Here is a 12,606-nt window from a genome sequence, read left to right on the forward strand (position 1 = left end):
CAAAATTTGTTGTGGTAACAATTACATAACTCTTCTTTAGAAAGTTGAAATATTGAATTGCATACTATTTGGATGAAATACCAATAAAACTTAAAAAAAGAGAGAGATAAAGATCACAATAAAATTTTCATTAAAAACATTGAATAACTCATGGATTGCTAAAAGACAGAAAACAATCGGTTTTATAAAGACAGCCAGGATGCTCTTTCCGTGGAAGGATGATAGGCTTCTTTGGCTTTGGTCCTTCGCAGGAGGGTACACTCCGCGCATAAGGGCATCATGGTTGTTAGAGGGTAATGGAAAAAGAGCAAGGGCCTCATCGAGATGCATTGACACGGCGGTGCAGCCTAAACCCAGCACAGATTATGAGGATGGCGTAAGGTTCCATTCTGTCGGTGTGAGTGGGAAACCTGTCCGTGGGTCCTACCAACAACAGAATGATGCTTGCTTCCCGGTTAGTGAGTGCGCCTGTTTGTTGAAATGAAGATGAAATGGGCCAGGTAGCCTCCTCGACGGTCTCCCGATCTCACAATATCACCCTTGGTTCTGCTTCGACGGTGGGCTTTCCTGGGAGCACACCTGACCTTCACTACCTGCTCCTAAGACAGGCTTGTTGCATAGCCAATTCTACTATTTTCAGGACCTGCACGAGGCGCGCAGCCCCGCGCTACCTCCCCAGTTACCAAGGGGCAGGCGGACCCGGGACTACAGGTCCCACAAGCCCTGCGGCTGCGCGGTCGCGATTGGCTGAGCGTCGAGCAGTAGCCAATAGGACGTCGCTTTGTAGCTGTGTGCCGGTCACCAGGAAGCGCAGGAAAGTGTGGGGCTCCGGAGCCGGGTCCGGTTGCTTTGGCGCCGGACAGTGAGACAGGACGCCGCCGCCGCCGCCCGCCTCCTGCCATGGGGAACACCGAGAGCATCGAGGGCCGCAGGGTGTCCTTCGGGATGGACGAGGAGGAGCGGGTCCGGGTGCTGCAGGGCATCCGGGTGAGCGGTGCTGCTGGCGGGGCGTCGGGGCGGCTGGGGGCGGTGTCCGAGGGGGGGCCCCTGGGCTCGGCCCAGGGTCAGAACTGAACTGACGGGCTGGGAGAACTCCTCACCTTGGCTTTCGGGCACGAGGGGAGGCGAAGGCCACGAGTATGCGAGGGGACCCAGGGTCCCAATGCCAGTTCTGACGGCTGAGCGTTTCTGTGTCTTGAGCTTGCCTGTTATCCTCCCGCCCGCCCCTGCGCATCTTTCATGCGTGCCCCGAATCTTCCAGTGAGAGCAAGACCGCGCAGCATTTTCCACACCGCAGTCCAAAGCAAAATGTGTTAAGCAGATCATAGACTCTAATCCCCTTCTAACTCGCCTATTTCTAACCGTTCCGACGAAGAGGCAACACTTCTGTTTGCCTTGCTTTAAGGAGTTGTGGTCCCTGTTTACCTCTGACCACCTGCCATGCCAGTTACCCTGCCTTCCACTCCGCCCCCCAGCCCCGTCAGGAACCCCACAGACCTTGTTGTACCTTGAAGACGGCCTCTTGCTTCAAGCACAGTTCTCCAGCATTTCTCCTTTTTTTCACGGACTCTCATTTTAGTCTTAGCATTTACTTTCCCCACACCACTCTTGGAACTGCCTTCCTGTAAGCACACCAGCAGTCAGGGCTGCTTGAGAGGCTGCCCCCTGTATCCCCATGAAATAGCAGCCTGGGGAGAGCACATGCCTCACTCAGGCAGCCGGGGTCCAGCATTTCTTAAACATGGCGCGGCCCTGTCATTGTAGTGATTGCTCAAACATCATCTCGGCATCTCTCCCTGACAACTTAGTTTCCCACCTCCATGATCACATGTGTCTGTTATTATTTTATTTTTAAACTACTTTATTAGTTCAAACTCCTCAAGGCCAAGGCTCTTGTGTGGTTCCCTACTTTCGTCCTCAAAAGCTACAATTATAAAAGCAGCTCACATCGCAGTACATAGTGGGAGCCATGCATTGTGCTCTCTATCCTTCACAGGTGTCATTTAATTGTCAGCAGTCTGATGGATTAAGGAAAGCTGAGGCACTGGTAGGTTAATTTATGCAGGTCAGTTAGTTAATGAGCCAGAGCGCTGGGGTTAAAGTGAGCCAACTCCAAGTCCTGGAACAACCATGGTGGACATGCATCTGTGCATGGGACACGGTGGGGGTTGTGGAAATCACTGCTAAGTGAATAAATGAATTAACCTTAAGTGAGACAGACCAAGTTTAAGTGGAATGCACAGAGCTGGTGTAGATGAATTAATTAGGGAAGTGGCTCAGAAAAAAGACATCAGGAGGCAACATCTAGGCCCAGATGATAATTAGCCGTGTGATCTTGGGTGACCATTTAGGGTTTAAACCTCATTCATCTCATGAGAAAACAAAAACAAGAGCGTTGGTGGTAGCGGTGATAACTTTTGTTCCCTAGGATAAGATGAAGGTATATGGGAAAGTGTTTAGAAAAAGCGGAGTGTTTTGTATGGCTTTCTATGAGCCCAGCGTGTTTGGGGCTTGATCGGTATTGTTTGGCCTTATTAACCTGGCTTGCCAAATGATACATTGAGACGCTGGAACCGGAGTTGTCGTTCAGAATCGTCAAGGATCCATGTGGTTGCTCACCCACACTAGTCACCAGGTCTCCTGCCTTTAGGAAGGTTGACGGTTGGTTCAGTTCAAGTCTCCTAAGGCTCAGTGGAGATCCCTTAGGAGGTAGCTCCATCTGTGCTTACACAGGAACATCATTTTTAGTATTACATCAGACATTCATGTATGTATTATTTCTAGTCCCTTGGATTCTGCAAAGTATACTTCTCTTTAAAAGATGGCGGATCAGGCTTAAATATGGAGCGGGGTAAGGAGCCCTGGTGGCATAGTGTGTACACATTGGCTGCCAACTGCAAGGTCAGCAGTTTGAAACCAGCCTACCTGAAGGAGAAAGATGAAGCTTTCTATTCTCACAAAGACTTGCCGTCTCGGAAACCTACAGGGGCAGTTCTACTCTACTATTGGGTGGTTCTGAGTCAGAATCGACTCAGTGGCTCTGTGTGTGTGTGTGTGTGTGTGTGTGTGTGTGTGTGTGTGTGTGCGCGCGTGTAATTTGAGTTTTGGTCAAGGTACCACTTGAGTAACTTCTGGGATCTTACTCCAGATCTTTCAGCTGCAAAAATATCACCGTTTCTCTCTGCTTCCTGCTGTGCTGTACAAGACAGGAGGAAAAAGTGGTGACAGTGCCACCACCTGTCTTGACAGGGAGACTGGTCCTCCACTCAGTTCTAGCCAAGACTGTTACATTAGAAGGAAATCTAACTTTGATATCTGTTTGATCACAGCCTTTTCCAGGTGAGAAAACAAATCAGAGAATAACTGACCTATCAAGAAGTGAGGCTCATGACCCTGTGTTAGAGAGCCCCCACACCCCCTTTGGCTTGTGTGTCTTATTCGGCAGCGGGAGAAGCAGGAGATAGGAGGGTAATGATATTGAAGTGTTTTGATATAGGAAAAGTGAAGTTAATTGGCTGGCAAGCCTATAACTTGGTTGGACAGTAAAAATCAGTAGAAACGATCATCAGATTAACTGAAGTGTTACTAAAGTGAACAAAAAAGCCCCAAATCCATGGCCGTGAAGTTGATTCCAACTCCTCATGACCTTGAGTAGGATCTCCTAGGCTGTAATCTTGATGGGAGCAGGTAATCACATGCATTTCTCGTGCAGTGGCTGCGAGGTTTGGACCCCATCCTTGCAGTTAGCAGTCCAGCGCTTACCTAACAGCCCTGTAAAGGGAACAGATGAGAAATTGGTTTAATGGAAGGTTTACAGCAAATTTGAATGTTTGCCTTCACTGTGAGTCAGCATCGACTCGATGACAGTGACTTTTGCTTTTTTTTAAGAAGAGAAAAATAAAAACATAATGACTTCAGGAGCGTTATATAGAGACAGTAACTGGATTCCTGGTTTCTTAAGGGGATGACAAGGGAGGCTGGGGGGAAATGGGGAGCTAATAATGAGAACAAGACGGCAGAAAATGTTCAAAATCTGATTGATTGCTAGGGCTCCTTCCAAAATGTTGTAGTCCCCTTCAAACGAAGGCTTAGGGCCTTGCTTATCTACATAGTGATTTGCATGAAATTATACAGGGAGGTTAAGCCCTAACTCCTTGGAAGGTAAAATAAATTTAATAGATGCAAAACACTGCAATTATATTCAGCTCCTGTTTTCAGAGCAAGTTTGTGTGAGATGCTAGTCAGTTCGACTTCTTCCTCTGTTAAGAGAAGGCACACAGCACCATGTCTACGTCCACTTCGCGTCTTCAGCCCACGTAAGCAGCTATCTTTGAGGAGCCAACTGAAGTTTGTTGCTTCTCAGGATCCAGACTCCTGATTGTTCTTTACCTTCCTCCCCCTTCTACCTGCTGGGCTTTCTTCTGCTCCTGCTGTTCTTCAGCTTTGTCCTCCCGCTCCTTACATCCCTCGAATCTAGATCAGATGTGCCATCATCCATTCCTCAACGGAGCGTGATTCTGTACCACCACTTAGGGAGAAGATACCGAAGTCCCCAGTCCTACGTATAAGGGGCAGTCCCAGGACGCGCCAGTGCCAGGGAGGCTGTGCACTGGAAGACGACACAGGTAACTGCCACGCAGTCATCACTCGAGCAAACACTTACTGAGACCATGTCCTTGACAGGCACGCGACCTGGCCTTGCAGAGGCCACAGGAACCAACCACAGGACCGCTGCCTCCTGGAGATGTCACCCTAGATGGGAGTGTGGAGGTGGGGAGAATCTCAGACCATCGAGCAAAAAGGTGCAGGGAAAGAATGGCTAGGAAGATCAGAAAATAGGGGGTGCAGAGAGGGTAAAGGGTGTTATTCACCTGAAGAGGGGGAAGGACTGGGTCTTCTGAGGAGGTGACGACATGCAAGATAGGGCTTACGCCAGTCATGCAGTGAGTGTCTTCACGTGTTTATGCCAAGCACTGGGATGGGAGCCCTGGTGCCACTGCGGGTAAGTGTTGGACCGCTACGAGCAAGGCGGGCAGTTCAAGTCCACCCACTGTTCACGGAGTTCATGGTGAGGCTGTCTGCCCCCATCCACATCTGCAGGCTCGGAAGCCCTTCACAGGGTTCCCGTGACTCCGAATTGACTCGATGGCAATGGGTTGTTGGCCTAAGCATGATGCTGAGTGCTATGGGAGCGTCAGCTCAGGCACTCAGCTGGCTAACGAGTGGATTGCCATCTCCGGGTCAGTGGGAATAGGTTTGGTGACACTTAGACAAGGTCTGCAGCAAGTTAGTTGTTGGAGCTGGAAACTCACGCGTTGTCCATGTGCGCGAGGAGGTTAGAGAAGGCTGGTCAGTGGTTGAGGCCAGATCGTGGGCCCTGAATGCAAGGCAGGCCATTCTCCCATCAGGAGCGGAACTTTAGAAAGAGTTTATCTAGTAATGCTGACTTCTTAAAAAGAAATTATTTTTTCGCTGAGTTGTAGTTTATGTCATAAAATTCATCCATTTCAGGGATTTCTTTTTTTTAGTAAATTTATAGAATTGGACCACAATCCAATTTTAGACATTTATGTGATTCCCACAAGACATTTTGTGGCTCATTGTAGTCACTCTCCAGGTATGCTTTCTTAAATTCCCCTTTTCTGGCCATTTCATGTAGATGTACACACATAAGATATGATGTGTAATATTACACATAGTATATAATATTTGGTGCCTGGCTTCTTTCATCAGGGTAGTGATTTCGAGATTCATCCGTGTTGTAGCATACACCCATACTTTATTCCTTTTACTTGTGTATCCAGTCGTTTGAATGGGACAGTTCAATGGTCCCACTTTGGGCTACTATGAATAATGTGGCTATGAATACTTACCGGTATGTGCAAGGTTCTTGTTGTTTTTAGTGGACATATATTTTCACCTCACTGAGGAATGGGATTACAATTTATGAGATTGTTAGGAAAAGTTAACTCTAAATTGTGAAACTATTTTGTTATATCGAAAAGGTTTTGTTACATGGGCCATCTCAAAAATTGTCTCCATATATAATTCAGTGAAATTGATTCTAGTCTTAAAGTTGTGCACAATTCTCCCAATCCCTTTCCAAATCATCCTCCCCCCACACTCCCCACTACCCCCCCCCCCCCGCCCCCAGTCACATAAATATTATGGCTCCAAAGGACCAATACTTCCTTTGCCCTTCCTCTCCACCTCTGGTCATCCCGAATCGTCTTTGGCTTTTGTGTATATATAGTTCCTGTAAGAGAAATCGTTCAGCGTGGCGTTTCCAAACTTCACCCATGCGGTGGCAGACACAGGACTTCATTTCTCTTCATGGCTAAGTAGTATTCTGCTGAGTGGGTATACCACATTTTGTTTATCCAGTCATCTGTGGATGAGCATTGTATTTCTACCTTTGGCTGTTGTGAAAAGTGCTGCAAGGAGCATTGGGGTGCGTGCTAAACTTTTCTAAGGTGTCCTATCACTGTATAGTCACATCATCGGTATATGAGGGTACCCGTTTCTACGCTTGATCTTAGCCAAAAGGTCAAGAAGCGATGAGGGATCCTATTTCTGCACGTCCTCATCAATGCTTGTTATGGTCTGTCGTTTGGTGATAGCAAGTCCAGTGGATGTGAAATGGTACCTTGTCATGGCTTGACTTCACATTTTCCTAATAGCTAATGTTGCATATCGTTTCATGTGTTTGTTAATTATATATTTTCTTTGGGGAAATGTCCATTCAAATATTTATCCCATTTTATTATTAAAGTATAATTACTTATTTTGTAGATAAGTCTTCTACCATATTATGAGTTGCAAGTATTTTTTTCTAGTAAGGAAACCTGGTTTTTCAGTCTCCTGGTTTTTAAAACACAAATGTTTGTAATTTTGATCAGACTTAATTGACCAATTTAAACAATCTTTCTCCGCCCCCCCCAGTATTTCTTTTTTTAAATCGTTTTATTCGGGGCTCATACAACTCTTATCACAATCCATACATACATCATTTGTGTAAAGCACATTTGTGCATTCATTGCCCTTATCATTCTCAAAACATTTGCTCTCCACTCCAGCCCCTGGCATCAGGTTCTCAATTTTTCCCCTTCCTTTCCCCTCCCCCTCCCTCATGAACCCTTGATAATTTACAAATGATCAGTTTGTCATATCAGTTTAAACATTTTTATGGATTGTGGTTTGTGTCATAGCTCAGAAGTCTTTGTCTTACCCAAGACTCTGGGAGTTTTCTCCTAAGAACTTTACAAGCCAAACCAAACTAAAAACCTCCTGCCAGTTGTTGTTTAATCCATCCCAGCTCACATTGCTCTTTGGCACAAATTTCAGAGTAGAACTGTCCCCGAGAGGGTCTTTGTAGCCTTGATCTTTCTGAAGCAGATGGCCAGGAATATCTTCCATGGTGCATCTGGCTGATATAAGTCTTATCAGTGGTGTCCTGCTGGTGTCCCGCTGTACCAATGTTAAAACCTGGTCACCTTAGTTAGTAGCCTGGTGCCTAACTGTTTGCACCACCGAGGGACTTCTTAGAATTTTGTAGCTTTGGCTTTTCTATTTAGATTTGTAATTCATTTTGAGGCGCTCCGGGGGTTACTTGTTGGGCTGCTAACTCCAAGTGCAGCTGTTTGAAACCATCAGCCGCTCCTTAGGAGAAAGATGTGGCTTTCTACACCTGTGAAGAGTTACACTCTCAGGTCTGTCTGCTGACCTTTATGACTATCTCCCCACTGGGGCTCACCCTCCTGGCACAATCGCTGAAGACAAAATGGGTGCATAAGCAAATGTGGTGAAGAAAGCAGATGGTGTCCGGCTATTAAAAGATATTGTGCCTGGGGTCCTAAAGGCTTGAAGATAAGCCCCCATGGAAGAAGCACTCCAGCCTGTGCCATCATGAAGTGTCATCTGGACTGGGTAACAGGCATCAAAAGACCAATACCAAACAAATCATGAAAAAACATCACTGAGAATGAGGGGGCTCGGAGCAGAGACCCAAAGCCCATGGGTAGACAATGGAACATCCCCCCACAGAGGGGTCACAGGGATGGGATGAGTCAACCAGGGCGCAGTAAAGCTCTGATAAAACACACAATATTCCTCTGGTTCCCTGAGGCTTCCTCACTTCTCATGATCATGAACCCAGGGCTGCTTCTCACTTCAGACTAGACCCGAGCATGTACACAGGTATAGATAGGAGATAAGAGAATCCAGGCATGGGAATAGCGATACCAGAAGGGGAGGGGGAAGGGTAGAGAGGAAGGGAGAACAGATAGCAATGATTGACGCATAACCACGCACCCCCACCTACAGGGGGAAGAGCAACAGAAACCATGGGGGAAGGGAGATAGTGTTCGGTGTGAGATATGAAAATAATAATTTATAATCTATCAGTGGGTCATGAGGGTGGAAGGGAGAAAAGAGGAGCTGATAGCAAGGGCTCAATAGAAAGTAAATGTCTAGAAAAGAATGATGGCAAGGTGTGCACACATGCCTGATACAATTGATGTATGGATTGTAATGAGATGTAAGAGCCCCCAGTAAAGTGATCTTTAAAAGGTAAATAAATCAGATTTGAGTTGTCTAGGGGGGCAAAAATGAGTTGCAGTCTCAAAAACCCACGGGGGCCATTCCACCCTGCCCTATAGGGCGACTGGGTTGGCATCAACTCAATGACAGTGGGTTCTTTGGAAATCATTTTGAGTTCGTGTTTGCATATATTGTAAAGTCAGGTTCCACAATTTTCTGGTGGACTTGATAGGAAATACTGTAGGCTCTGTGGACCAGAGGGCCTCTCAGCTTTACTACTGCCGCTGTAGGGCGAAACAGCTGTTGGCAATATGTGAATGAGCGTGGCTGTGATCCAATCATGCCGGATTTACAAAACCAGGTGATAGCCTAATCCAGCTGTTTCACATGAACGAGCCAATGATTCTAAACTGCATTTGTTGAAAAGTCTATCCTTTCCCCGTACAACTGTCTTGGGACCTTCATGAACATTTCACTCACTGCCATTCACTCAGCTGCCCTAGAGGACAGAGTAGAACTGCCCCTGTGGGTTTCCGAGACGATTAATCTCATTTTCCTCCTACAAAGCACCCGGTGCTTTCGAACTGCCGACCTTTGGGTTAACAGCCCTCCGTGCGACCCCCTGTAATCAAGGCTCCTTTAGGAGCATCAGTGGCCTGAGATTACGTGAGTTTATTTCTGTTTCTCGCTTCAGTGCAGTTGCTCTGTATGTTTATCCTTAAGCCACATGGTCACAATTACTGTACTAAGTGTAGAAATACTGTTTTGTTTCTTCTGGGTCTTTCACAGTTTCATATCTATGTGTTTGTGTGTGTCATGTGTAGGTTCCTATGTGTGAATATGTACGTCTATATGACTTAGTTTGTCAATGTTTATAAAAGTCTTGGGATTTTGAAATGGGACAATTCTACTCTGTCTGAAAGGTCCCTCTGAATCAGAATTGTCCTGACAGCATTTTTGGTAGGTTGCATCTGTGGGTGACTGGGAGGAAAATTACCACGTTAACAATAATTCATGAACTCGTATTTTTGCATTTACTTCACTAATTTCCATAGCAATGTTTTGTAGTCAGCACACAAGTTTTGCAACTTTAAAAACACTTGTTTTCAAGTATTCTTTTTGATGCTATTATGAATGGAATTAAAAAAACTATTTTGGGGTTGTTAACCTAAAATGCTGAACTTTCATAGAAATACAATTAATTTTGTGTATTGATGTAGTGTCCTGCGACTTCCCAGGACTGGTTTAGTATTTTGGTGGGCTCCTTAGGATCTTCTTATGTAGGACCATGTCTGCAAATAAAGACCGCTTTATTTTTTTCCAATCTGGATGCCCTCTTTGTGTTTTTTATTACCGTATTGTCTTGACTACAACATGAAGAACCATGTTGAATAGAAATGGTGAGTGTGAACATCCTTCCCTTCTTCTCAACACAGACCACGATCAGTCTTCTGTCATCCACTGCAATGTTCATCGACCGCTTCTCGTAGCCGCCCTTGGGCTGCTGGCTTCCTCTTGATATTTTTAATCACCCCTTCCTTCCGTCCATTAGCCCCGTTTTAAATTTCAATGCTCTCAGGCAAAGATTGTCTTGTTTATTGCTGGGTTTAGCTTATTGGCATGTATATACTTGATTAGACACTTGTATTAATGAATTAACAGTATTTCTTCTAGCCACGCTGGCACCCTTGTGGCCTCTGTGCATGAAAACCTTACTCTCTTGCTTTCAGGCTTTAACCCAGTTGCGCTCCATATTCGTGTAGCACTCTTCCTTTTCCAGCCTGTTACTGGCTAGAGCCGCACCTTGAGCTCGCTCCGTTTCGTGCCTCAGCATGACTGCCGATGCCCCTGATGTTGCGGGACATTAGTTTTTCCTGTGCAGTATCCTTCTTTTGTTCTTGTTAGATATTAACCTGTACGGCTATTAGTTGTTCCTGGCCTCTATTCTTCTTTTGTGCGTTCGATGTTAACCTCTGTGGTTGGGATTCTGTCCCTCTGCAACGCCTGTTGGTGTTTTTTCCAATTGCGTAGTCCATCTAAGTAGCCGCCACTAGAGGCAGTGTGGTGAACCCAATCTGGGCAAAGACCTGGGCTTGAGCCCTGACATTTAGAGGGATACGTCTTCTCGGTTCTTTCCTATGTGGTGCACTGGTTCCAGCCCCTGTAGCTCAGGTCCCCCAAAATGGGTCACGCCCCAAGCCCTCTTCAGTCGTCTTCAGTTTCAGAGGCCTCGCTGCCTGACTGTGTGAGTGAGTGCGTGTGGCGAGGTTACACCAGAACATGGCAGCCTGGAAAGATGGGACACAGGTGGTCTTCTCTCGACAGCTTTCCACTGATCACTGCCGCAACATGAATTTCCAATCTAGCAGACTTCGAGTTTGTGCGCTGCGCCATTCTGTTTGGTGCTCCCCAAACACATCCCGTCTACTAACAGGTGTTAGGTCTTAGCAACCCAATTGGGACAAATTCGCCAGTGAAGCCGGACATTTTAGATCTCCCTGATGATCTGGATGACAGGGTGGTTTGACTGCCCGGTCTGCTCAGACATTCTCTGGCTTAGAATAAAGGGCTGTACACAAGCCAGGCTGGACACCATGCATAGACTCGGGCAGTTTTCAAGAGTTTCTTTGAATATTTCTTTTTCATCGTACAACAATGTCACCAGGAGAAATCCCAAATAAGACCCTCAGATAAGATTGTTCCTGGTAAGGTTTCAAAACAAAGTGCACCCCCCCCCCCCGCACTCCCCCTCCACAGTATATCAAAGTAGGAAGATAGCTTCTATAGGCAATGCTGCCAACGCCGCCTCCTAGCAATTTTCGGGCAAGGTTCTTAGACAATCTCATAGGGTGTCGTTTCAAGGTGGGACATTGAAACAAAGATCTTGGGAGGGACTTGCAGCTGGGGCCGCAGAGTATGGTGACCGGGTGCTTGCACTGCCGGTCTTCCAGGACAGACTATTGCTAGGGCCTCAGGGAGGGCAAACAGTACTATTATGGGATAGGGAGCATGAGCCGGGTAGCCAGTTCCTATTGGTTTGAGTTCCCTGCCTGGATGTTCATTCTCAGACTCTCGTTAGGTCCCAGGTGCTCGATCTGCACATGCCCTCATGGTCAGTTTGAGCTGCTTTATTGGTGATTATAGCTGTTTGGTAAGTCAGCTGGAACACAAGTTAACTTGCAAGGATGTGTGAGCTTAAGACATTCCAAATTGAGTCGATAACAGAATGTGGAATATGTTAGGGATCAGTATGTCCTGGCCTGGAGCCAGTGGGGTTGAGCAAATCTATGCATATACTTGCCCTCTGCCTGTTCTCTGAGCAGGTGGTTTTTGTTAGGTGCCGTGGATGCAGGGTGACCCGCTGTACACCAGAATGAAGCACTGCCCTGCTCTGCACCCTCCTTCTGCCCATTGTTCCGGCCACTGTGGCAGTTCACCTACAGAGGGCCTTCCTCTTTTTTTTTGCTGACCCTCTACCAAGCATGATGCCCTGCTCCAGGAAATGGATTTGATAACATGTCCAAGGTAGGTGAACTGAAGTCTGACTCTCCTTGCTCCTAAGGAGCACGGTGGCTGTGCTTGTGCAAGACAGCCCCGGTGCGTCCGCTCTCCTTCACCATCGTGCAGATCCATACGGGAGCAGCGGTCCCGGGCGTTCCTCTGTGCCCAGCACTTCGCCAGAGCCTGGCATGGGTCAGCAAAATGCTTGCTGCTATTACTTGAATTAATTACCAACATTTAAACAGTGACGAGGCTTCACCTAAGTTTAATTTGGCCAAGGGCTCAAGTAGAAAGAAAATGTTTTGAAAACGGTGATGGCAACAAATGTACAAATGTGCTGAACACGATGTACTTTGAAAAGAGCGCTATGAGCCCCAATAAAATGATTAAAGAAAGGAAGTGCTGGTCCACCTTCCCTTGGGCAGCCTTTTTCAAGAGTGAGGTGGCTGCCCTTGTCGCTGGGGGTGTGCTCTCCGGCTCATCACCGCGTTGTCTTGTAGTTTTCTCTCTTTCCTCCCAGGCCCACTTTTTCCATGTTGTTACCTGCCTGACCCCTGTGGGCATTTG

The 12,606-nt window shown here is 46.7% G+C and overlaps 1 protein-coding gene across 1 annotated transcript in view; it reads left to right on the forward strand.

The window, feature by feature from the left end:
• The first annotated feature begins 802 nt into the window (after positions 1–802).
• CHCHD6 (coiled-coil-helix-coiled-coil-helix domain containing 6) overlaps positions 803–12,606 on the forward strand; it is a 375,967-nt gene continuing 364,163 nt past the window's right edge. The window contains exon 1 of the mRNA XM_075550254.1: positions 803–987. Coding sequence (XP_075406369.1) covers positions 901–987 — 87 coding nt within the window. The 5' untranslated portion in view covers positions 803–900. The remainder of the gene's footprint in view (positions 988–12,606) is intronic.

This window comes from Tenrec ecaudatus, chromosome 5 (assembly GCF_050624435.1).
Source record: "Tenrec ecaudatus isolate mTenEca1 chromosome 5, mTenEca1.hap1, whole genome shotgun sequence".
Taxonomy (NCBI): Eukaryota; Metazoa; Chordata; class Mammalia; order Afrosoricida; family Tenrecidae; genus Tenrec; species Tenrec ecaudatus.